A 25,663-nucleotide genomic window follows, 5' to 3' on the forward strand; every position below is an offset into this window, starting at 1 on the left:
GCCAGACCGAACTTCCCGACCTCAAACCTTGTGGGCGGGACTAAGTTCGGAATGGCACCCAGGCTATGAAATACATGCCATAGTTCAATAATGAGTGCTGATTTTTGGAAAAAAAAGCTTTCCTAGGCTTGTTCTTTACACTGATAGCAATATCAAGATTAAAACAACAGTCACAAAAAGCCACATCGAAGAAAAAGGTGGTAGAACTATTACGTTTGTTTTATTTTTTTTAGAAAGTTTCTCCTTTAAAAATTCTACCAGACCTCATTAATCATAATGCAGCAGTCCAATACAGAGCTGTAGATATTTAACACTGATTCAGGAGCATATGTTTATCTGATTGTGTACCAAAAAGAAACAAAAAGCAGTAACCAATTTTTATACAACAGGCATAAACATCAGATACAGCCCCACAGACGGCATCCACTGCCTAACTCGGAGATGCCAACTCTTCCTCTAACACTAAGCTCCATCTCTTCCATCTTGCCTACATGTAAGCCGAGTTAGGGTCCCCCAGGCCTGTCCTATTCTAAAAATATCAACCAAGGAAAGGAGGGCTGCCCTCTTTGCTTTGCTGGAGGAATCCCAAGAGAGCCTCAAAAACAGTCCTGGTCTCACGTAGACACGGACTAATTTAGCTCAAGGCTCTCTGACAGCAGAAGAAGACATGCCCTGCTTCTAATCTTGCACCTTGTCATCATTTATACTAGTTATGTTAGAAAAAAAAAATGGATGAGAATTGTTTCTTTTTCAATTTACAAATGATTCCAGTAATTAATTTAGTGCAGGTTCATAGTCGGGTTACACTATGCGAGAGGGGGCATTTATTCGCAAAACAAAGATCCACTCAAGCCTTAACAAGATTGGATTTGCAAAAAGGGGGAGGGTGAACTGATGCAGCAGAAATGGAGCCTATAAGTTCTGCTCCTTCTGGGAGGAAATATTGTATTTTGAGATTGCATTTCTTACTTATATCAATCCACATGAAAAGCTTTCAAGGGCCTCTCTTCTATTTCTTACTCCCATTTACTTTAATTATTACAGGAGAGCTGTTTGTTTGTGCAGATTGGCACAGTAAAAAAAAAAAGCATCCAAATTTCAATGTCATACCAATGCAATTTAAGCATTCATCCATTTGAGTTAGAATGGACCGGAAAGGTTAATCTGATGAGGCAAAATGTGAACCCTGTGACTGATCATTTATCAGAACAAGTTAAATTACAGCTGAATTTCTTACACAGGGTGAAAAGTAGAACTCAGTTATGAGATTATGCAGTGTCTCTGTCAGCTGGCTAATTTCCATAAGGCTCACTTAAAGCACAAATGTTCATTTAACCTTCTGCTGCCTTCTGAGAGCCTCGCAGAGCCAAAACAACCTGTCTGAGCTGGGGCCTTGGCACTCAAATAGACCCAAACTAAGGACATGTAGACTCTACTGCTGCAAAAGACTACTTTGTTTCCTTTCCAATTAGTCTTTAAAAATCTAAACAAAGTCTAAAATAAAATAATAGGGACATTTCAATGAAGGCAGGGTAAGGAGATGTCAGTTTATCAAAACATCACGAGAAGGCAATCTCACAAAGCAACTGTCCATCTGCAACCAGCTTGACTTTGTTTGGCAGTATTAGCATAGCAGAAGTCTCTGGCTCTTTCTAATCGGTTATTTGGCAGCATTTCGGGTCATCACAAGAAAAACAAACTGCAATTGGAGAGAAATATGTGAACCCCAGAGGACAGTTTGGTAAACTTTTAAGCAAGTATTGAAAGCAAAAAATATATAATCTCAACATTAATGTTAACTTTGTGGACATGAGGACAAAATTAGCTTTCAAATTAAATATTGATGCTAAACTTAAGAGCTATTCTACTAGTTGTTCTTTCTTTGTTATGAATCGAGACTGCACTAGTCGTGAACAATCATAGGCTAAAATATTATCTGGAACCTAAATGTGTCCTAAATGGTGCAATATGGTTACAGCGCCGCTTGTGACTGCAGTAGTTAAACACAATTAATAAAATCCATCTGCATGGACATATTTAAAGTTTTACTTAAAATAAATTCTTATCTATTTGGATCACTTAAATAAAAAACAAAAGGATTTCATTTTAGCCGTTTTATTGATCAATGGATATCATGGGGTTCTATGGGGGCATTCTCTATTTCTTGTTTCATATCTCATCCATTAAGCTGCACAGGTGAGCTTTCAAACACTTGTTGCTGAGATAACTGCACAAAGCTAGAGCTTAATCTTAGCTCTAATGTCATCTTATTAATAATCTACTGTTGGTCATTATTTTATCTGTGATGTCATGGAAACATAAGTGGGTGTGTCGGCAGCTCAGCTGATAGTCTGCTGAGCGTCAAACAATAAAAACTGGCCGAGTCGTCCTACTTCAAACTATTTTCTTTTCTCCATTAATAATATAAACAAACTAGAAAATAACTCGTAAAGCGCAGGCCTCTGCCAAACAGCAAATTTCCCCCCATATTGTGACTTACACCTTGAGCTAAGACTTGAATGTAATCTGGGTCAATACCAAATTTCAATTAATTGTTCCTTGGTATGAGGGACATCTTTGCTAACAATTTCTTTTAAAACCCTTGCATAAGTTTATAAATAAGGCAGAGCGTGTGTCTGCAGGCTCTGGTGTTTGTTCTGCTCTCACCTTCTTCATTCACTGTGCTTTCTTGTTTAATCAGCTGTTTGAGACTTTGAGCGAGGCATGGCTCACTTTTTATGTGTTTTTTGTCTTCAGTATAATAGTTCTGGACTTTTTGAGTACGATACTGAAGCTGTCAATGGTCACTGCTGCCACTATCTGATCTTTTTTTTTTTATTCCTGCATCCGAATAATGATGTGGATCATCGCCAAAACATAGTGGATTGTTCCATGGGCTAAGGTGCACCATTGATATAAATTTAACTAAAATCTGTTTATAACTTTTCAAGTTATCCTGTACCCAGACGGACAGAAAAACAAACAAAAAGATGCACCAACTCGACTGAAAACATAACCTGCGTGGTGGAGGAAAAAAAAAATAGATTTTCGCTTTGCTTAAAATGCAGTCAAAATTGTCTATTTTATAAGTCTAATGAACCATAAACAGTGCATTGACTCATTCTATGGACTAAATGTATCATTAAATTGCCAGTTTCTTGCTCTAGGTGGTCAGCATTTTCAGAACCAAGATAATTATAACCTAGGGCATAGGTAAAATAGTCTCTCAGTCTGTGCGAGTGTCCTGCACAATCATAGGGAAGACCCTAACTAGACATATGTCCAGAAGAAAGTCAATAAAACCAGCTACATGTAAGGTAAGCCACACAAGATCATGGCTAAAGAACTCTGAGTTTTAAATAGAGCTGCATCCACGCATATTCCTATACCCCCTTCCCACTGGCCGAAAAACCAGTTTAAAACCTGGAACAATCAGCTTTTAGTAGAAAAGGCGCACTGCCCCTTGTCTAACGACTTGGCAACTGACAAATGTTAAAATCCCCTCGGCCTCCAATCGATAGTCTGTGGAAAAACCACACCCAAGTTCACCCGCTAATTCACGTGATACCATTGAGTGCAACATGCAGACGTTAACACACAGCGCCAGTTGTGTCTGATCAAACAAGACCAAACAATCCTGTTTACATTCTATAAACATGGTGCAGCGCTGGGAAGAGGAACTCAGACAGATACAAGAGCAATGGCGATTGTTAGCAGGTTCACCCATGTTGGAAAAACCAGAGTTTACCTTCAGTAGGAAACAGACTATAGATGGTTGAATGAAAGGAAAAAATGTGGTAGGACAATGCGAAGTAGCAACAGGGATGAAGGCATAAAAATTGTCAAGGAAAGCCCATTCAAGAATTTAGAGAAGTCTCACAAGGTGTGAACTGAGGCTGAAGTTGGTGCACAGCAAATTCCTACATATGCAGATGGAAATATTGTTACAATTTTTAAATCCTTTTTTCGGTTACATATTTTGCCGATTAAAATTCATTTAAAATTTGCAATAGGTTTTTTGTCTATATTCTGAATGTTTTTTACCAACAAGTATCTTTCATCATTAATAGATAAATTGATTACTAAAACCACTGATTGAATACTGCCCTAGATCAAATACATCTTTTGTTGTTATTGTTTAATATCTTTCCCTATGTTGAATCTTAAGGAATTAAATGGTGAATTCAGATTGGTGAAGATGGTGGAAAAACAGCTCCTTACTCAAGTATTTAGAAATTAAAAGGGAAATAACTCGAAGGAGAGAAGCTGTAAAATAATTATCCCCTTAGTTGCTCTCACACTTGAAAAATGGTTGGAGGCAATTATTTGTGCCTGTGAAATCTGACCCGTGCATTTTTCTTTCAAGGGTCAGAAAAACAAAAGCTTGACAGATTCAAGAGTTTAAGGCAACGGCCCAGTCATTAAAAATAAAACAGCTTCTCTTTGGTTGAAACGCCTGGAGCACAGAGAGATTAGTAACTGGGACAAATACCAGAGAAGCAGAAATAAATTCTGGGTCAGAATGTTTTAAAGGGATAAATAGATTAGATCTAACTAGTGCTGCTTTACATCACTATGAACCTTATGTCCTGGCAGAGGTAGGAAATCAACATACTGATTGGTTAGATATATGAAGGTGTTTTAAGTGAGGGATACATGGTTAGAAGTTCCTCAAATGAATAAGTTTGCTTCCACTAAGCTGATAGAGATGCAGGTAAGCACACATTAATACCAAAACAGTGAAGTCGGTATCTGATTAATATAAGAACTAAATTTACTCAGAAATAGTTTAAAATCTATTCAACTCACAATCATGCAACACATCTTTTCTAAAAACAGTTTATAATATGTGAAACTTTTAATATTTTTACCAAAAAAATGAGAAAGATGCCCTCCCTTTCATTAGAATAACTAATTTAAGATACGACTAAAAAATTCAACTACTGAGACAAACTGAATTGGGAAATTTTACACTGATTGCAGATCCATTAAAACCACAGTTTAATACCATTTCTGAACATGTTGGGGAAGAAAATGCATGAAAATAATTCAGGGCAGGTTTAGCTTTATCTGAGCAGTTATTAAAATGACTTAGAATATATTTTTTATTCTACACCCATTATAATCACAGATCAAGCCATATGTATGCATTATTGTGTATTATGCAAGTCCCACTTGCATAATACACAAACTGTGTTTTAAAGAGTATTTGATAAACAGAAAATATCCTAATCAAATATTGAACTAAATACAATAATTTAAATCTAAATCCAAAATGAATTAGTTGCAATGCATAACCCATCACAAAAAGCATTGCACCTTGCCTTTGGTATAAAATAAACAGAAACAGATGCATAAACTAAGAGGCTTCATGGATCCAACACTGACTAATAAATATTATCAGTAGTTTAAAGTAAGATGACAAGAATTAAAACCAGAATAGCATTTAATTTATAAAAAAATACATAAATATTCTTAATATTTCTTCAGGATATAATGATCCAATCAAGCTTTAAACTATGTAGATAATGTATCTTATAACCAGAAACCTGTATAACATAGTTCAAAGTAAGAAAAAAAAGGTGAAAATAGCCCTTTACTCTAATGACAACTCTGATGCTAACTTTAGAGTAGCCTAGCCGGCTAGGCTATAGTTAGCTGACACATCAGAGAATCTTATCACAGTTTTTGAAAAAGAAATCAGAGGCGACATGGTTAATAGATCATTTTTAAACAAATGAAAGGGTTTCTAATAGCAACATATCTCTTAATTTTTTTACATTGTGTTATTAAAGCCAGCATTTGTATGAGAAATGGTCTAATATGAGCCCAACTGAAATAAAACGGTATAATGTTGCATTCATTTAAGGTTTTTAATTAAGCTGTCTAGCAACTTTATTATCTTAACCTAAAGTTTTTCGTGCCTTTAGTGGGACGCTTTAAACGCCGCGTTTTGCTATAATGTTTACGTTTTATCTATCCTATTATTGAAGACCAGTAAACATTTAAGGCTAACATAGTGATACCTGCATTATAACATATTACATTAAACTACAGGGAAATGCAGACTGAAATACGCTCGTTTTTGACTCAGTTTCCAAACTCTAATTTAATACGCGCAATAATTCGTAGAGATATGTACTGGTTTGTTTTCAGCGAGGTGGTAATCTGCGGCAGCCCGCCTCGGTGTGCGCTACGCCGGCTAGCAACGTCACTACAGTCCGAGGCTCTAGCGGCCTGTCCTTTTCCATGGCTAACTTAAAATGGCGGTGAACGTTCGTTAGCCTAATAGGCAGCCCCAGAAAAAAAAAAGATGACTCCAATATGTAAAAAAAAAAAAAGTCACACCAACCGATGGGACACTTTACATGTCAGTTCATTTTAATGATCCTACCTTTAAATCTGAGGTCGCAGGGAGGGTCGAGGATTAGGACCTGGTCCAGCTTGGACATTTTAGCTGAATGGGGGGGGTGTACTTAGTTGTCGGTGTCGTGGAATGACAAGTGGAAATCCTGGATACTCTGCCACGGAGTGAGTCAAACGTTGGCGGAGTTTTAGCGGCGGAGCGGAGCAGCATGTGGGTAGAAGTACTTGAAGGAAGCTCAGCCCTGCGCCGCGTCCTCGTGGCTCTCTAACTGATGAGATTACGCTACATTAAACTCGTTATACGGTCAAATTAGAAGAACATTCGATAAAAAAAATAAAAACTTATCAAATATCCCGATGTGACCCTCATAAGATTAGATGTGCCTTATTTGTAGTGTTTCTGGTTTACGTTGCGTATCTTTTTAACTTGCCCATGGAAAAAAACAGGACTCGATCCTGGAAAAATAAATAGGCCAATTAAGACCTATAACATAAAGACTAATTCGTTATCATGAGGACATCATATAGGATTAGATTCCATGGGATTATATTTTATAACTATATATTTCATTATAATATCCCACAATGACATAACCTGTCATATTAGCTGATATCATAATAAATTCCTGAAACTGAATTTAGGAACATGTAGGGCCCAGGGACCACATGGAGTTCTTCATCAATATATAAATGCAGCATTTTTATTCAACAGATTGTATATTTAGTCATTCAATCAGTGAAGCTGTTTCTGTGTCAAGTGTGAAATTTCATTTATTCAGTTCAATTTATTTATATATCTCCAATTCACAACACGTCATCTCGAAACACTTTAAAGAGACAGTTCAAGCAGATCACACAGTCAGAGTGGTTCAAAGTTTTCTATCTGAGGAAAACCAGCTGATTGCTTTGAATTATTTACTCAAAAGCAATCCCTCACACCAAGCATGTGTGTAGCGACAGTAGAGAGGAAAACTCCCTTTTAACCAGAAGAAACCTCCAGCAGAACCAGGTGTGAGCGGCCATCTGCTGAGGCAGACTGGGAGACAGAAGCGTACAAAGAAGCAGACAAAGAAAACACAACTGTTAATCAGCTCCACAGGCGGCTCCATCCAGGAAATACACAGCCAGGCAGATGAGCTCCAAACCATCTGCCATGTCAAAGGATGAATGAGAGCACATGCAGTTAGTCAGTTAGAGAAACAGGGCTACACTGAAGAACAGGCCAAGCTCCAACATCCACAAAGAAAGCTGCAGCACTGCTAACACTTCTCTCCAGGATGGTGTCACAGCCAAACAGGAACAGAACAGATGAAGCAGAGAGAGCATAAAGTTTGAGATTGAGCTATCAAATACTACAGAATGGGAGAATAGAGATGGATAAATGAAATGGGGTCCCTATGTCCTCCAGAAGTCTAAGCCTATAGCAGCACAAATGCAGAAAAAGGTAGAGCCATACATGTTTTTTTTTTTTTTGTTTTTTTTCAGTTTCTTTTCTTTTCCAATTATGTTAAAACAACCTAAACTAAATTAGGGTATGATTGAAAAGTTAATTTGTTTAAGTTCAGTTTATTAAGTGAATCACTCTATTCAAGTTAATTACATACAGGCTGACATTATCGACCCTTTAATTCACTTTTGCCAGGTGTGATTATTTCCCCTTGCATAACATTGCATTAAAACCAATGTGATAAAACAATAGATAAGATATGTAGACAGACAAATAACCTTTTTAAGTAATATTTATATTTTCGGAGAAACTTTGTTTCAGGCTATTAATTTCTACAAGCTATATTCAAAATAAATAAAAAATAATACTTAAATATCTAACTTGCGAATTATAAAGCATTACACATTCTTAAGGACAGTTCGTAGGGCAGGCTATCATGGCCACACTAATGCATTATTAATCTATTTCTTCTTGCTAATTTTAAATCCTTACAAACTTCTAAATTATGGTATAAATCAGAAATGAACAGCTACCAGACAGAATAAAAAAGAAAACACTTTCTTTTCATATCTGCTTAAATAAACCTGAAAAAAATTGCATTTCAGTCAATGTTGTTAAAGTATGGAATATTATTGCTGCAATAAATTTTGCTGCAATGAAAAAAAAAAAATTCCTTCATTAAGTCTGTGCATTGAATTTATCACATGCACTTTTGGTATTGTCTGAATAAGTACTGATAGATGTGTGGTGATATACATGTGTGCTTATAGCTGAAATTTGAAGAACAAGGGACTTTAAGTGGAGGAGGCCCTTTTAGTTCCCTATAAGTTACAAGTTTTTTTTAACATATGCATATGTAGTATTACCTTCTTGCGTATTGAAAAACTTTTATGAAACAAAGTTTTACCAACTAAAGTAAAAAAAAAAAGAAAGAGCACTATATGTTGCCATAAACAGACCTAAGAATGTAGATTTAAAATCCTCATTCAAAAATGCCTTAAAAATCCAAGGGTTTTGTATCATCATACCATCTCACATTTGCATGTTTGTGGGACGAAATTTGGACTCCTATCAATAAGCTTAATATTTTAAGAAAAGAAAGAGAAGAAGGTGAAGCTGAATTAAGTGGCTCAGGTTTAGCAGTCTAACAGTTGCAGGATAGAACATGTTTCTGAGCCTGGTGATCTTGGTCTGGATGTTCTGCAGCCATCTGCCTAAGAGGAGATGCACAGGACGGGTGGAGTCCTTCATGATGTGGGGCACCCTCTTCCTGCATCTTGAATTGTAGACCTCTGAGGTGGAGCACGTGCTGCTCCCTACAATCCTCTATGCAGCCTTAACCAGTCTTTTCAGAGCCATCCTCTCAGCAGCAGTGCAGCAGCCGTGCCATATGGTGATTCAAGTGCATAGAACGTTACCATACAGCAATTAAAGTTCCTTAGCAATTAACTATCAAGTCAAGCAGAGACGCTGACGGGCTTTCCTGACCAAACTGGATGTTTTGGCCCACTAGTTAAGGTTACTGGATAGATTCACACCGCTTTTCCACAGCTGCAATATACAGAGGGTGATGAGGACTCTCGTCCTTTCTAAAATCCACCACCATCTTCTTCTCTTCTTCAGACTGAAGCACTGCACCAGGTGTGAGGTGTCCCACTGGGGTGTCCTGTCGTGCAGTCATATGTCAGCAGAGAAAACAGGAAGAGTCTCAGCATGCAGCTCTGGGGCAAGCTGGTGCTGAGGGCGATAGAGGAGGAGACCGTGTTGTAGATCCTCACAGTTTGAGGTCTGTTAGTCAAAAAGTCCAGGAACAAACCTCTAGTGTTGGACTCAGTCCAGTAAGGAGAGCTTCCAAACCACGGTCTGCGGTATGATGGTGTTGAAAGCTGAGGAGAAATCCAGGAAGAGCAAACAGATGTAGGAGTTTCTGCCCATCAGGTGGATGAGGGCTGTGGAAGGCATAAATGATGACATGGTGTTATAATTGCTACCAAACAGAGATCCTCTTGGTAGGAACCAAATCCTACCAGGAGCTTTTCAACTGAAAGTTCCTCCATCTCTCCTGTATTGGGACAGAATAATCTTCTTACATTTTATTTTGAATTGTCTCATCCGTGGGCATTCCCTCAGCTCAACCCATATAGCGTTCCAAAGCTTCACCACAAACTGAGACAAAAGCATTTCCTGGCTGGTATGTTTAAGTTTCAATACCCCCCCCCCCCTTCAAGGAAAATCCTTTTTTTTTAGTTTTCATAGGACTAGTAACTCGTTTTTTCGACAGTAGGCTGACAGGAAAGGGGGTATGAGAGACAAGTGGGAATGGATCACAGGCCAGATTCGAACCCAGGTCGGCCACTAAGGCCTTCATACATGGATGGTGCTCGCTAACCACTTTACCACCTGCATGCCCGGAACATCAATTTTAATATTTTTCAGCAGCATTACTTTTTGCATGGTACACTGTTCATAATGTTAAATATTGAACCATATCTGAAAGTTTTTAGATTTTAGACTGAATGAATAGTGTCTTTTTCTGTGGCACCTGAAGCTCACAGTTATTCTTAAAGTTTGCTGAGACCAATGAACAAATGAGGAAATGCCTTTATGTCCAGGAATTTTCTGGCTTTAGCTAAAACTCCTTTACTTCTAACAAGTTTTCAGTGTGCTTTCCAGCTGAGATTTTCCATCAACTAGAACCCATACCACTAATTTAATTATAAATCTCCCCATTTCAATTTAGTTTTATTTAAATGTCAGAATTAGTTATTCTAATTAAACCAGTATTGCATGTTTTTCCATCTCTGCAGCTGCACTGAGTGTTGGATGTATAATGTAAAAAAAAAAGGAACAAGAAACATTTCAGGTTTGACCAATTATCATTACCAAAACCAATCTAAATGGATTGATATCTGTCTTACAGGACTGCATTTGTAAGAAATGAAGTAATAAAATTTTATCAAATGGAAAAATCAGCATTTTAAAGTAGTTTGTAGGAGGGAAACTCTGAGTAGCATCTGTGTTTCAGCTCACAGTCCCTTAACTGCAACAACACAGCAGTAATTTGTTACGTAGTCTTGTCATACAACTCTAATGTACTTTACCGATGCGTGATCCTACACCAAAGATGGGGGATAAACATCCAAATAAACTCCTTAAAGGTTGAAGTGCATTCTGGATCATAGAAATCAAATTAGCCTGAACTGCATCTATATTACAGCCGTGTGGACTTGTGTTATCAATTAAAAAGTCTGGATCGTAAACCCTTTGGAATGTATGTTTTATTTTCAGAAGAGAAAAAACACTTCATAAACAAGAACTTAATGAATAATACTGTACTGCAATGTTTTGATATACAAATTAAACCTCTTCTATTGGGAAAACGGATGCATGACTTATATATATATAGTAAATGAGATTAACTATAAAGAGTGGGCACTTTGTAAGTACAGTTAGACCGTACAAGCAATCGCTGTCTTAGTGGTCGTCACTTTAAACTATGCTAAACTTTATCTAAAAAAAAAAAAAAAAAGTAACACTTATGGGAATGTTACTAAATACAGAAGGTCATAATCATCCGAATGCACAATGGGAAAAAAAGGTTTTCAACATTCGGATGTCAGCAGGCAGCTGTTACCTCTCTTTAAACGCTTATTTTAAAGTCATAACTCTTTTCTGGTACAGAGAAAGACTGTAGTCACAAGCCTGATGGTGGAATAAAAGGCACATTATATCTCACTTCAATGGTATGCTGAGGGAGGGGATTTCTAAAAGCAAGGTAATACTATTTGGCAGTTCCATAATGAGATTTCATATGATTTTCCATTACAACAATACTTAGATCATCCCATGCAGGAATCTGTGCAATGTTGCATTGCAAAGTATAGAGATATCAATATTACAAAGGTTAGTAAAAACAATGGTCATCCTCGTCTTTTTCATGAAGAACCGTAGAAGTGATTTTCTTTAGGTATTTTATCAGGTATCATCAAAAATGTTGTCAAAATCTCAAAAGTGATCGGAACAGAACTGTTAAAAAAAAAAAAGAAAAAAAAAAAAGAAAACAGGATGTTAATATAACCTTAATTTACACAAGTAGGCTAAGACCTTAAACCTGATCCTACAAGTCAAAAACCTGGGTTTTATTCCCATGTTACCTTTTAGATATCAGTTAGACAACAACACATGTTTTTACAAGAAGACCTTCAGGTTTTACTTTTAATTAACATTACAAATGTAACCCCCTTTCCTCCTGCTTAAAAAAGAAAACAAAGCTGTTGTCAGTTATTTACAGCTATCCTGTGTAGTGCACTATGAAATGTTTCCATAGACATCTTCAACAAACTCATGAAGAGGTTTATTCTACAGCATTAAAAAGATTCCTTTAAAAAGAAAAGGCACTGTGTGATTGACTCAACTAAAGCTCAGCTAAATGTGGCTAATAGAACCTGCGCTGTTAAATGTCCTAGTGAACTTTAAGGGTGAAACAAGATGGCACAACAAAAAAAAAAATCTATGAATACACAAAGGTTGATACAATCATCCCAGAGTCACGTAGAAATATTTGAAGAAGTAAATACTGCCTCTAAGGAGCAAATTCTTCTGGAAAGTGTGTTTAATGTGATTTGATCCAACAACCACTAGAGGGAGACAAACCTTAATATTGCTGCTGGCTTACATGATCAAAGTTGGTGTTTAGACCTAATTAGTACTGCTATTTCTCCCTTTCTATGACCTTAGAGTTGTCCTCTTGGCAGGCAGGATGCCATGTGCACTGTGGATTTTGTTTATCCGGGTGTTGAAAAAGCTGATCTCATCACATCAGTCTGTGTGGGTACTAGCAGCACCTCCTGGTGGTCGGGTTGGGCTGCCGAGTGAGTTTGAAGGAATCATTGCTCTCCACTTCAGCATTTTGCAGGGGTGGGATCTGTTTACCTGACAAAACACAATCAACAATGACTTATGAAAGGAGTCAATAAATAACTCTAGCATGAAACAAACATCTTTGGCTGAATTTCCAAGGAATGTGGTGAGGGAAAGATTCCTGCAGCATCTAAAAAGGATCGGCTTCTTATTATTTCAAGACCAACACACTTTGGCCCTGCCCTTCTTAAATGACCTTGATGAATGCTACAGACTGAAACACATTGTTTTACAACTAAAGCTGGATCCTCAGGCTAACTGAAGTTATCATATATCACAGTTTAAAAAGGCTACATTTACTGTTAAAGTTAGTGGTCTTTATAGGCCTAATGGGCACTGTTGAAGAGAGGGGTGAGTGGGTGGGGCAGGAACAAAGCACCTGATTAGAGTGTTGTCAGTTAAAATTAGCACATTTTCAATTGCTCTAATGCACGTGATGTGACAGAAGTTGATGGTGGTTACTTCCAGCAGCGAATAGGGAGACTTTTAATTTAAGTCTTTTAATCAGGACTGTAATGCATATTTTCCTGCTTAAGATTTGAATGAGTTCTAAATTTGTGAGTAGTATGGATTTAATGGTTAGGGAATTAGCTGGGAACTGAGCACTCAGGGCTGCATATTGCTGCTACACAATGGCTGTTTATCAATTAACAATATGCTAAAACAACCTTGAATGCTAATAATAAAAGTTATTATAGATAGTAAAAACTTTTATTGATGTTAACAAATTTTTGCAGCTGGTTTAATTTCAAAATTAATTACTTGAAGTCTACTAAAATAGTGTCCTCGTTTTTACAACGTTTTAGGGGTGTCACGAATCGACTTTTTATTTCCGATACGATACCGATATCACAGCTTTGAGAATTGGCCAATCCTGGAATTAACCTGATACAACATTAGAACAAATTACACCGGCTTTTATTACTGTTTTATACTGACGAATGACAGAAAAGGCTTGATCAAGTAATTTTACTAAAACAAGGAACAGGTATTAAAACAACTGACCCATATAAAATTAACCAGTGAGTTACGGAAGCCTTTAACAGAAGCACAGTGTTTGTATATGCATGAAAATATCAAAAATTTTAAATGCTGACTGATAAAATTCAATGATTTTTGGCTTATATTGGAACAAATAGATATTAATATCGGATCAGGACACCCATGCCAATTTTTAATAAAACAATGATAATATGATTCTAATACACTTATCATTTGGACTGCAATGCATTTTCTTTTATGTTATGTTAATACTTGTGTTTTCTCCTTTTTATTGCTTTATCTATTCTAAACGTAATATTGAGTTTTATCGCTTTTACCATTTTATTTTTATCCTATCAGTGGCAATTTGATTTCTTTATTGCATGTAGAAATACAATATAGATAACAATTTTTTTTTTTTTTTCTGTTTATATGTGTAAGTGATTGATTTACTAAGGAATGAAAATATATTTATCTTTAATCAAATATAGCCACAGCATTTGACAAAATAATTGCAACATCTACAGAAACAGTTTGAAACTTTGCTTTGAGCTTTATTATAATTATTCTTCTTTTGTGATTCTGCTGTTACTTTAAACTGAGAAGAAATGTATTTTGTTCCCCGTGTCATAAATTATGTGGGCGAGGACACCAAAATTATAAACAGGGTTAGGGAATTAAAAAATGACAATTGTTTCCAGTCACTGCATTCATCAATGTCAGATGGTTTACAAAAACAGGCTTACCCATTTTTTTGCTTAATCCTACTTTAAACTGAGTTTATGGGTTTTTTACACCAGGTTTATATACATATGGTGTTATTCTATAAAGCAGAAATAAATGAATTTGGAAAAAAAAAAAAAAAGAAACTACACTGGCTGAAGAAAAAATATGCTTCAAACAGCAACAAAATGTTTATTTTTTCCACAGTGATTCTATCTGCATATATCTGAATAGGTCACTGTAACTTTGTCAACAAACCTAATGAAATATTGCAGAGAAAAACTAGAAAGTGAATGGATTTGTGTCAGAATTGTTTCAGACTGCATCTACAGATGGAACATAAAGGTGTGAAAACGTACTGATTTTCTGAAAGAGCTCCTCCACATTCACTGCATTTCTGGCGCTGGTCTCAATAAAAATAGCTGCAATTGATTCAGCAAACTCCTTTGCTTCCTTCATAGGAACTTCCCTGTGAAACAGAAGAACAGCACAAAAGTGGAAAACAGGCTCAGATGGAAATTTTTGCAAGTGAATTTCCTTACTTACAAAAAAAACTCGACAAATGCAGTAGAAAGTTATGTGGAGAGGGATGTAGTAGGTTACAGCAGTTAGGACAGTGGTTTCCTTTTGCAGTGGCAAATGGGGGATAAAAAACAAAGCTGGTTTCTTAAATCTTTGTCTAATTAGCAATGAGTCAGTTTCCTTGTTTTTTTACTAGATTGGTTCTAAAGAAAGAGTCTCACCAGCTTAAAAACAGCCCTTTATCACTCACATGTAGTGCTGTGAAATATTATACACCCGCCCTTTCGATTTCTTCCCTTTAAAGTTTTTTGTTGGCATTGTACATTTTTATAGCACACCCTTTACATTTTTTATAAGTTAAAAAATGTAAAGAAAAGTCTGGTCATATTCAGAATTCAAACTTCTGAAAGTACTTTAAATATGAAATTATTACATACTGACCAATAAATGATAAGTGTTTTAATTAAGAGTAATTTTTATTTGAATGTGCTTTACTGGAGATATCAAGTAAAGTCTGTGACGTCACGCTGTGGTATTGGCTGTTGAGCAAGTCAAGATGCTGCATCTAGTGTTTGTCACAACGCGCTATTATCCAAGTCATCTTGAAAACATTCTTCGAAATGTTGGCTACATATTACGTGTTTTTTCTCTAGCCAGATGGTCGAAGGTTAATCCTCCCTCTTCAAGATGGCAATCCAACAATGAACTTGTGGATCATGTAGCGGAAAGGTGAAATAAGTCTTTTTTTTTTTTCACTTTTACCCGATGTATTACAACATCCAACTGCCATGCACATGGGCATTGACAGTGTAACTATAGCTCTTGTGAATTCCAATGGAAAAGTTCTTTGGAAATCTAAAATTATGTTGTTGATTGCAATTGTGTATAATATTTCCAAAAAAAGAAAATTAAAAACAATCAACTGGAGCGTTGAGTTTGAGGTTTTATACAGTAGCCCAACAAAGCCTTGTTTTTGACGAAGGGGTCCACCTATTTGGAATTGGGATCATTCAGCTTCTTTTGTTAGACTGCAATACCCCATACCCATCTGAAGTTTCAGACATTTAGATGGGTATGGGCTACTGTATAAAACCTAGAACTCAACGCTATTCCTGACATTTAGAACTGAAAAAGCTTCCTGGATGGGAATCTAAACCTCTTCTAACTTGGAAACAAAGTCCATTCAAAAATCAGAACTTATCAAGGCCTCTATGGTAGAATAGAAGCCTCTCATCTTAAATTTGCTAGAAAATATCATGATGATCCTCAAGAATTTTGGGTAAGTATATGAATGTTCATTCTGGTTAACGCCTTTTTTCTTTTTTTCTTAATGAATGAACCATCTCCTCTATCGTAAATTTAAAAAGAAGAAAATCAGGCATTTGGGTCAGCTCAAGTAGGAATGGCCTAATTAAAGTCTGGACCTGTAAACCTGTGAAATGACCTTTAACAGGCTGGTTATGCTTGAAGATCTATTTGTCGTATTGCAAAGGCCTTATGGCAGTTGTCTCCATTACTTTTTCACATAGAACCACATTGGTTTAGATGGCTTTTTAACATAATCCTTGAAATTATCAATAAAAACTGACATTTGTGCGGAGATTATCTGACAGTAATATTCAGGTGAAGATCTAAAAGACTGAAGTGCGATAGCAAAAACAGAAACCTGTAGATCCTAATTCCAGGCAGAGAGAGACAATCTTTTATTAAAACCTGTGAAAATATAAGCTCACCTGATATCTCCTAAATCATTCTTGTTTCCTGCTATGGCTACAACAATGTCTTCTGGGCCATGCTCCTTCAGCTCCTTCACCCACTTTTTCAGTGTCTGGAAGGAGTCCTGGAAGGAGGAGGAAATGATGGTCAGACTGGAATATTTCCAGGAGTCATTACCTCCGGTCACACAGTCAGTGTTGGTGTTTTCAGATGAGTTTCCGAGGGGCCGACAGGGAAAGAAGGACATTGTAGGTCATGGATACATAGTTTCCAAGACTGGTAATTCTCCCTTTGTTAAACCAGTTTATCTCATGTCTAATTATTCAACAGGACAGAAAATTGCTTTTGTTGCACAGCAGGTTGTAGACAGCTCGTTGTTTTGACTCACCAGTTTAGTTATGTCGTAAACAATGACAGCAGCAGCCGATCCTCTGTAGTACATAGGAGCTAATGAGTGAAACTGAAAAAAAAACAATGTTTTAAGTAGTTAAAATCAGGGAACAAAATCCTTTTTTTTTTTTTTTTTTTAAAAAGACTTTTCTGAAGAAGGTTGATGTCTAGGTTAAGAAATATTGTTTAAAATCCGGTAGACTCTTCCTCCTGCCGTCTCAATGTTTTCTGTCATAATGCAGAATTTGCAAACGGGTGTAACAGTGAACTAATCATGTAGGGAACAGTCTATGTCACAGTGACAGAAAATCACAAGTTAGGAAAAAGAAACGATGTCAGTTTCAAAAGGAAAGGTACTATTTGAAATTGCTTTATTTTACCATATACATTTGTTTTAAAAAACAAATGTTTGATGAACCTGTTGACCTGCACCATAGAGCTACAGCCATGCACATGAGCTATCCTTGCGTTTTCATAGCAATGACTGCTTTCCTTTTCCTTTAAAGTTTATATCCCCCCCCCCTTCAATCAAGGCGGCCTCCACAGCTGCAAGTGTGACTTCAATGGGAGTGACACTCGATAGTTAAGGGGTAGTGCTTATGGGTGGTTTGGGATTGGGCCTATATTAATTTAAGGTAAACCAAACAAGCAAGAAGTAGCAAAAGGAGTCCTCCAAATGTACAGTGTCACTACCCGATCCGTACCGGTAGCACCCTCCGTACAATCAGCTCATTTGCACATGTGCAACCAAAACATCTGGGTCGCCTTCGATTTTACTTTGTAAAAAAGACCTAAATAAAAATTTCCCTCAATAAAAATAGTAAGCATACTAAACAATAATGTGTTAAAGGTTAATAATGTATTTCCTGAGAAAATGCATCAAAATCCTTTCTGTTTTATCACTCGTCTGTTCCCGATCTTTACAGGAAATAGGATCCTGCGCTACTTCCAGCAGCTAACTTTTTTGGCTTTAATTTCAAACATAAATCTAGTCTATTTGAGTTTTATTTTTTTTTCTTTCATGTTAACCTTATTATACCATGCATAATCTAAAGAAAGAAACTAGTAAACTGCAGATAAACATGGTGTAATAATATTTTGCCAGACTACTCAGAGCATGTCCGATGATTACGTCACAAAAGCAGTTTAATGGAGAAAATGTAAAAAGCATCAAATTTTCTCAGAAACGTCATTAAAAATGTTTTAACGATGTGTATTAGCATTTTTTAGCGATTTAAGGATAAAAATAATTACTTTTAGTACCATGATTACATTATTTATGGCAACCTGGAAGAATATCTGCTTCCACATGTGCAAATCAGCTGATGGTACGGATCCTGCTTACGGGACGGATGGGGTAGTTACATGTGCACCCAAATAGTTAACCGATGCCAAATCCCAGAAGTGAAAAAATCAATTACACTATGGTGAACTATTATATAAAGTGATGTATTTAAACGAAAAGAAATACCATAGCTGTGTCCAAACGTCTGCCCTAACCCCTCGATCATTGTATAGAGCTGAACTATATAGTGAACTTTATAGAGAACTCTACTCTCTACTAACTCTCTACTTTTTGCTCCCTGCTGTTCATGTAACTCTGCCTGCGCATCTTGTTATTTGTCACCACTACTACAAATCCCATGATGCTTTGCAAGGAGAGCTCTCGCAAAGCAATCTGGGACATATCTGCTTGTCTAGTGACCTTGGTTGATCACTACTTTTCAAGGTGCATTTTGGGTAATTTCAAGTCCACTACTTTTTCATCCACTTAGACATTTTAACACTCATTGAAAATGGCATAACCACCATATAGTGCCCTATATAGTGATTAGGGCGGACGTTCGAACACAGCCTATACCATTTATTGCATGGCTGCACATGCTGCCATTACACAAGATGTCTGATTATCTCAAATAATAAACACATCTCCCCCAGTCCCTGAAAACTGTAATAATCAAACCTCTATAGAAAAAAAGCAACCTGGACAAGCTTTTACTGCAAAACTACAGGCCTACTTCAATTCTTCTCTTTATCACCTCAAGAAGGGTTACTCATGAGATGAGTAAAGCTGCCCCCAACACATTCTTTAAAAGTCAACCCCTTTAATATTTCGGTTTATGAGAGCAGATACGATTGACACCATTTAAGTAATGGGTAGGATCCTTGTTGATCTTTTAAAGTTGTTTTCCATCTTTCCACTAAGCGTGCTGATAGGTGTAAAAGGAAATGTTTGGCTGTACCGACGAGGAATGGCTTATGTTTGTATTTGAATGAGTCATTAAATCATTTGTAGGCATGTAATGAAATGTGCAACATCAGTGAAATTTCCCACTGTCGTCAGCAGAAATCTGTATCATATTTTCCATCTGATGAGACAAGCAGGATAATAATGGAGAGCTAAAGAAAAGAATAAACAGGCCTTTACTTTGAATGCTTTGAATGATAAAATGACAAGTCTGCGTCACAACAAAACAACAACATTGATCGTTTTTGGCCTGTCACTCTGTGCATTAGATCAGAGGCAGCTTATTGTAATCCTATGACGCCAGTGACAAAGGTCTCTCGATGGCGCTTACTCACGTCTAGGAAATGTGTGAGCTAGCTTTTCCATGCATTAAGCAAGTTTGGCAAACCTTAGATAATACCCCCTCCTTGCGATTTCTCATTGATTACTAATTATTTGTAAGATATGCACAATCAAACTTCATAAATGTAGTCACTTGACCGCATTAAATATGAGCTAATTTCATGAGCATATTGCGCATTAATCACCTCTTGAGCGCGCTCTCGGAAGCGATCTCCGATCTACTCTGAAGCAACAGCACACTGCCGGTCAACCTCTATGAGAAATCCCTTTTGAGGTTTGAGCCTCTGTCTATGAGGTAAGCAATGAAAAAGTAAGGCCCTGATTGGCTAACACACCAAAATATGTTACTTCCAGCGAGGCTCCGCCTCTTAGGGGGTCTATGGATTAGGGGCAGGTCGAGAAGCTGGCTGCTCAAATCTGATTGGCAAACATACTTAAGGATTTGTGACTGGCAGTGGCCAGACAGCGGGGAGTTTGTTTCCTCATGAGTCGAGGGCGAAAAGTGATTATTCAGTAAGAGCATCATCTTGTGCTGAACTCTTGCCATCATCTCAGCAGTTTATTATTTAATGGCGCTTCACCAACAGCTATATTCACCCGTTGTATAATGTGTTTATAAATGCAATAGGTGACGTTTGGATTATTACACCATTGAGCTCCCGTCAGAGCAGCAGCTTCCACTGCCCCCACCTGTAATTAAATCAATCAAAGCACTGTCAGTCACTTGCTTGCCTTCTTTCTCTTTTCACAAATCCAGTCAAACATTTAGTATTACATGACGGTTTGCTAGATGTGAGACATTTTAGGTCACTGTGGTGGGAAACCTGGGTAATAAATGACCTACTTTTCATCAGATGCAGGGATGGAAAGTCAGTGCAACACAAAAAGGTTCAAATGTTCATTTGTCCCTGTTAGTGTACAGTATTTTTCCTATTTTAGCCTTCCTATTTTTGCCTTATTTTAGTCAAATTTAAATGAACATGTTTTTTTGTTTGAGCTTAAAACGAATGAAAAGAATTCTAATATTTGCGTGGGGTCTTTTTCACCACAAAGCACCAATGCAACGCCACACCATGAGTGGATCACTAGTTGTTCAGTGGAGGTGAGAACTACTGAGGGGAACAGGATCAGTGTTTACATCCCAAAGAGAAAACATCTCCTGACCTTTTAACCCAATCAATCAGACTGTTGCACTGTTAAAAGTAACACTATGTGATGAGCAGCTCTCCTGCCAGATAGGAAATGGAAACAACCTCAAAAGGATGATTTATGGAGATGAAAGTCTAAAGTAAAAGAGTTAGTGAATTTTTCCTCACCCGTTCCTGTCCAGCTGTGTCCCAGATCAGAAATTTATGGAGTTCATTTCCACATGGCACAGTCTTGGTCAGGAAAGATGCCCTGCAGAGAAGAAGGAGCAATTCCCAATAATGACTCTGCTGTCACTTGATCAAAAAAAAAAAAAACATCTGTTGAAGTTGGCAGAAACAACAAAATATAAAAATGGTGTTTAATAGTGAACCATGGGAGGATATAAACCTCAAGCTTCTCTCCTTCTGTATTTTATACACTAACTTTCCTTTTTCCCTGTTTTTGTCTGATGACAACACTGAGCTCTAATTAGTGTTTCCTAATAAGAATTTAGATCTACCTACAAAGTTAATTAGAACATGTCAAAAAGTATTCACACCTATTCACTCTAGAAACTATTTGTTGTACTAGAATCCTGTTCTGAATCCAAGTATGGATAATAACAGAGCCCATTGGAGGGGGATTATTATCAGTTCTTTCTCAGTTGCTTGGTTTGGTCAGTTACACCGATTGAGGGAGGGTCATGGTGACTTCATTTCAAAATATTAGCGATCACCATGCCTTCTGGGAGTTCCAAAGCTGCACAATGTCATTTGAATCTATCTCCAAAATAGTGCTTTGACGAAATCTGATTTCTGCTTCTCGGGGATCTTTAACATTTAACCGAATTTAACACAAGTGGGCTCAAAATTGGTTGCATAAGTTTCTTGGTGATGGACCTAAAGGGAGTCAATACTTTTATAGTGCTATGTTCAGACCACTTGCGATTGAAGCATTAGAAGCAACTGGTTTACATACAAAGTCAATGGTTGACGCGCATAAAGGCGAATCAAAGGGTCCTGCAGTGCATCTCGAGCAGCAGGAGCAGCTCGTCCTGACACATCTGAGCAGGCGAAGCAGCACCTCATGAGCTTCTGATGCACAACGCGTCACATCAACAAATCAGATGCTGACACAGCACTGCTGAGGCAGAGCGCTATGATCACTCCCCTAAAACATTTATTAACACCTAAATTAACTTAAAATGTTGACCCCCCCCCCACGGTGTAATGGGGTTTCGTGCTGGTCTGACAGCCGAATAACATTGTAGGAGAGATTGTAATCTTAATGAACTGACTGCACAGATGATGTTTTCAGGTGTACTTTCTCACTTAAAAGCATATTAAAACTATTTTACCCACTTATACCAGCAAATAAGCCACTCTCTGTCATTGAACACAGGAGCAGCAGAAGCAGCAGACGCATCTGTTCACACTTTACTGCATGCTTTTTAGGAGCAGCAAAGATGCACTAGAGGCGCGTCTGACCGTTTGGCGCGTTTGACGAGCATCAAAAATGAAGCAGCAGGCGCTTTTTTGATGCACATATCTTGTTAGGTGTGAATGTAGCATAAGTCATGTTTAAATACCTACTTTAAGAAAAAAATAAAAGTTCAATCAAGTGTCCAGCAATCCCTCCTCCTATGGATTCATGCTAGGAACTCATCCATGATATTTAAATGAACCCAAATGAACTGTTGAGCTTCTGATAGACTCATTTGCAGCAGTGACAGAGTCTCATGTGATTCATGTACTCACCCGATGGTGGGGCTTATGTTGTGATCAAAGTGATCTTGAACAAATCTGCAAACAATGCTGGATTTACCCACTCCTGTGTCCTGCAAGCAGAGTGTCACAAGTCAGTCACAGCAAATAAAAAGCCTGGGTCACTTTAAAGCAAACTGATTATGCAACTGGATGGTCTGAAGCTCAGCTGATGAGTCTTTTAATGCTAATGCGAGCCTTAAGATTATAGCAAAGAGTATAAAGCTGTGAAATGTATACCAGACAAATGTTAGTGTATAAATAAAAATATTACAAAGAATGTTATGAAGTGAAATAAATGTCAGCTAATATAGTCCAAGTGCTATGGACTGGCATTCTACTTGCTAATGTAATATTTAGTTGGTTGGACAGTCTCATGATATCAAACACAAAAGACATTTGTCAAAGTGCTAAAGGTCACAGAGTGATGAAAGGAGAGGAAATAAGAAAAAAGACACGTTCTGCATGATAACTGATAGTGTGATTGCAACATTATCATTACAAAGAGTTCCAAGTTACTCAAATCAACCCTCTCCTTTGACTAGGCCACTACTAAATTTCCAATCTTTTGTTTGTTTTTTGTTTTGAGCCATTCAGAGGTTGAACTGCTGCCGGCGTGTTTTGGATAATCATTCTGCTGCCTAATCAAGACATGCTTGATGAGATTGTTTCTCCTGACAACTTTTCAAAAAGATCATTATTTATCTTGTCAGTCCTGAGATGTTTATTGGAAAATGTGAGATCTGACTTTCAGTCAACATTGGTTTCTAATTGAAACCCTCCCACTGATTCGTTTCTTCCTGTTGGTCTGGGTTTGTGTGTAACTTCCTGGGTGAGACCTCATCACATTCAGAGTACTTTGGTTTGGCTCCTGGACCCTGTTTTCTGTTTGACTTTAGCTCACTGGAGCCCAAAAGCCCCTAGAAATCACTTTGTCAGCCTTTCCAGACTGATGCATGTATCTTATCCCTTCATTAATTTGCTGGATTGGGTCATGATGTGTTGCTTTTTAAGGTTAGCCTACTTTAAGGTTAGCCAGACAGGTTCCTTTAGGTTTCCTGATCCTGAATGGAATTTAGGTTGTTATTAATCCGGGGTGCGGTTAATGGCATTGACCTGAAAAATGTGGGTAACTGTTTCTTAATTTTAACTTAAAAAAAAAAAAAAAAGTGGGGCAACACATTTTAGAGAGCTTCTATTCGGAAGAGAATTAGGGTAACTGATTTTTAAATATTATTTTAGTTTAATATGTCAGAATTCTGACTTTAATCTTAGAATTCTGACTTTTTTGTCCTCAATATTCTTTTTTTCTCAGAATTCTGACTTTAATCTCAGAATTCTCACTTTTTTCTCAGAATTCTCACTATTTTTTCTTTAGAATTCTGACTTTAATATCAGAATTCTGACTTTAATTTCAGAATTCTGACTTTAGTCTCAGAATTCTGACTTTTTTCTCAGACTTCAGAATTTTTTTTCTGAATTCTGACTTTAATCTCAGAATTCTTACTTTAATTTCACAATTCGGACTATTTTCTCAGACTTCAGACTTTTTTTCAGAATTCTGACTTTAATCTCAGAATTCTCACTTTCTTCTCAGAATTCCCACTTTAATCTCAGAATTCTCACTTTAATATCAGAATTTTGGATATTAGCGGTCATAATTCAGTCAGAATCCTGAGAATAAAATCAGAATTCTTGCTTCCCCCCTCATATTATACTGAAATAAAATTTAAAAAACAGTTAACTTTTTTAATTTTTTCGGTTGCCCTATTCATCTTCCGCACTTCTAAGTTCAATACACAGGCCTATAGGTTATCATCCTGATTTTTTAAGGAGTATAAACATAAACAGATGTGTCAGTGAACAGAGCTTTTTTCCTTGAGAGCTCCAATAACTTTTCCCTGTTACTCTTAAAATGCTTTCTAAACTGCGACAAAGTTGGTCATAGATTATTGAAGGAAGAGCTGAGGGCTTTATTTATTTTTTTGCAGACTCAGCAGTAAATCTAACGGCCCTCATGACGTGTGGTCGCTGGTCGGATAATGACGTCATGTGCGAGACATTTTCAGAAAAAAAAAAAAAACTAAAAAAGACGTTAAGACGGACCGGGTAAAAGTCCCGTTATTCTGTATAAAAGGTGCGATGAAATAGCTCAGGAAGGGATACCTGCGCCTATGGGTGGATAAAAAAAAGTTAGCCATTTTTATTTTAAGTTTAAGGCGACTGGCCATCAACAAGTTGACATGGAAACACACGGAAAATATGTTCATTTTTATTTAATCAAAGTTAACTGAATGTAGAAGTGAAGCTTCTACATATGTTGCGTTGCTCTTCACCTCAAAATGTCTTCCGTTAGTTCCCCTCACTGATGGAATTTCAACCCATAAAAATAAAGAAAGGAAAACCATCTACTTACCCCTAAAAGACAAACTTTCAGCTCCCTTATAGCCATGGTGGGTTCTCTGGAGGCTCTAAATCCTCATTTGTTCGTGTTGTTTATCGTTGTTTTTGTCTCGTCATGTTTGTCACAGCTATTTTTTTTCCTTTCCCCTCTTCTGGAATAAGAGAAACCCAGCCCCTGACACAGACAGGCAAGGCAGGCAGACAGGCTGACCATCAACCCAGAAAGCTGGCATCCTGTCATGCTAAAAAATGACGCTTCCGCAACAGATTTTCAAAATAAAACGTCACCATCAACATTTTTTAGAGGTCAATAAAAAACATCTAGCCCTTTTAACAAACATGTGTACAGATGAGGATTAGGGCCACTGAAAAAACAAAAAAAGTTATATGATTTTTAAATTTTATTATAGTTTAATATAATAAAAAGTCAGAATTCTGACTTTTTTCTTAGAATTCTGACTTTAATCTCAGAATTCTGACTTTTTGCTCAGAAGTCTGACTTTAATCTTAGAAATCTGAGTTATTTCTGACTTTTTTCTCAGAATTCTGACTTTAATCTCAGAATTCTGACTTTCTTCTCAGAATTCTGACTTTAATCTTAGAATTTTGACTTTTTTTTCAGAATTCAGATTTTAATCTAAGAATTCTGACTTTTTTCTCAGAATACTGACTTTAATCTCACAGTTCTGACTTTTTCTCTGAATTATGACTTTT

The 25,663-nt window shown here is 37.0% G+C and overlaps 2 protein-coding genes across 2 annotated transcripts in view; both read right to left on the reverse strand.

Moving 5' to 3' along the window:
* The window catches only part of vapa (VAMP associated protein A), a 22,918-nt gene extending 16,240 nt beyond the window's left edge, over positions 1–6,678 (reverse strand). The window contains exon 1 of the mRNA XM_015382193.1: positions 6,395–6,678. Coding sequence (XP_015237679.1) covers positions 6,395–6,452 — 58 coding nt within the window. The 5' untranslated portion in view covers positions 6,453–6,678. The remainder of the gene's footprint in view (positions 1–6,394) is intronic.
* A 4,401-nt stretch (positions 6,679–11,079) lies between these two features.
* On the reverse strand, positions 11,080–25,156 carry rab31 (RAB31, member RAS oncogene family). Its single transcript, XM_015382198.1, has 7 exons — positions 24,963–25,156; positions 22,541–22,620; positions 20,972–21,053; positions 17,064–17,135; positions 16,693–16,799; positions 14,797–14,906; positions 11,080–12,745 (listed from the first exon to the last, which is right to left on the reverse strand). Exons 1-7 carry the CDS (start codon positions 24,996–24,998, stop codon positions 12,648–12,650), a joined length of 585 nt encoding a protein of 194 aa, XP_015237684.1. The 5' UTR covers positions 24,999–25,156; the 3' UTR covers positions 11,080–12,647.
* Positions 25,157–25,663: the final 507 nt, after the last annotated feature.

This window comes from Cyprinodon variegatus, unplaced genomic scaffold (genome assembly GCF_000732505.1).
Source record: "Cyprinodon variegatus isolate N-32 unplaced genomic scaffold, C_variegatus-1.0 Scaffold253, whole genome shotgun sequence".
NCBI lineage: Eukaryota > Metazoa > Chordata > Actinopteri > Cyprinodontiformes > Cyprinodontidae > Cyprinodon > Cyprinodon variegatus.

Excerpts from the sequence above, each read along its gene's own strand:
- rab31 (XM_015382198.1), bottom strand. The coding sequence starts at position 24,998 with ATGGCTATAAGGGAGCTGAAAGTTTGTCTTTTAGGG. Across the intron at positions 22,621-24,962 it reads TGAAAGTTTGTCTTTTAGGG|GACACAGGAGTGGGTAAATC; the intron begins GTAAGTAGATGG and ends CTCTGCTTGCAG. Across the intron at positions 16,800-17,063 it reads TTTACGACATAACTAAACTG|GACTCCTTCCAGACACTGAA; the intron begins GTGAGTCAAAAC and ends TCCTCCTTCCAG.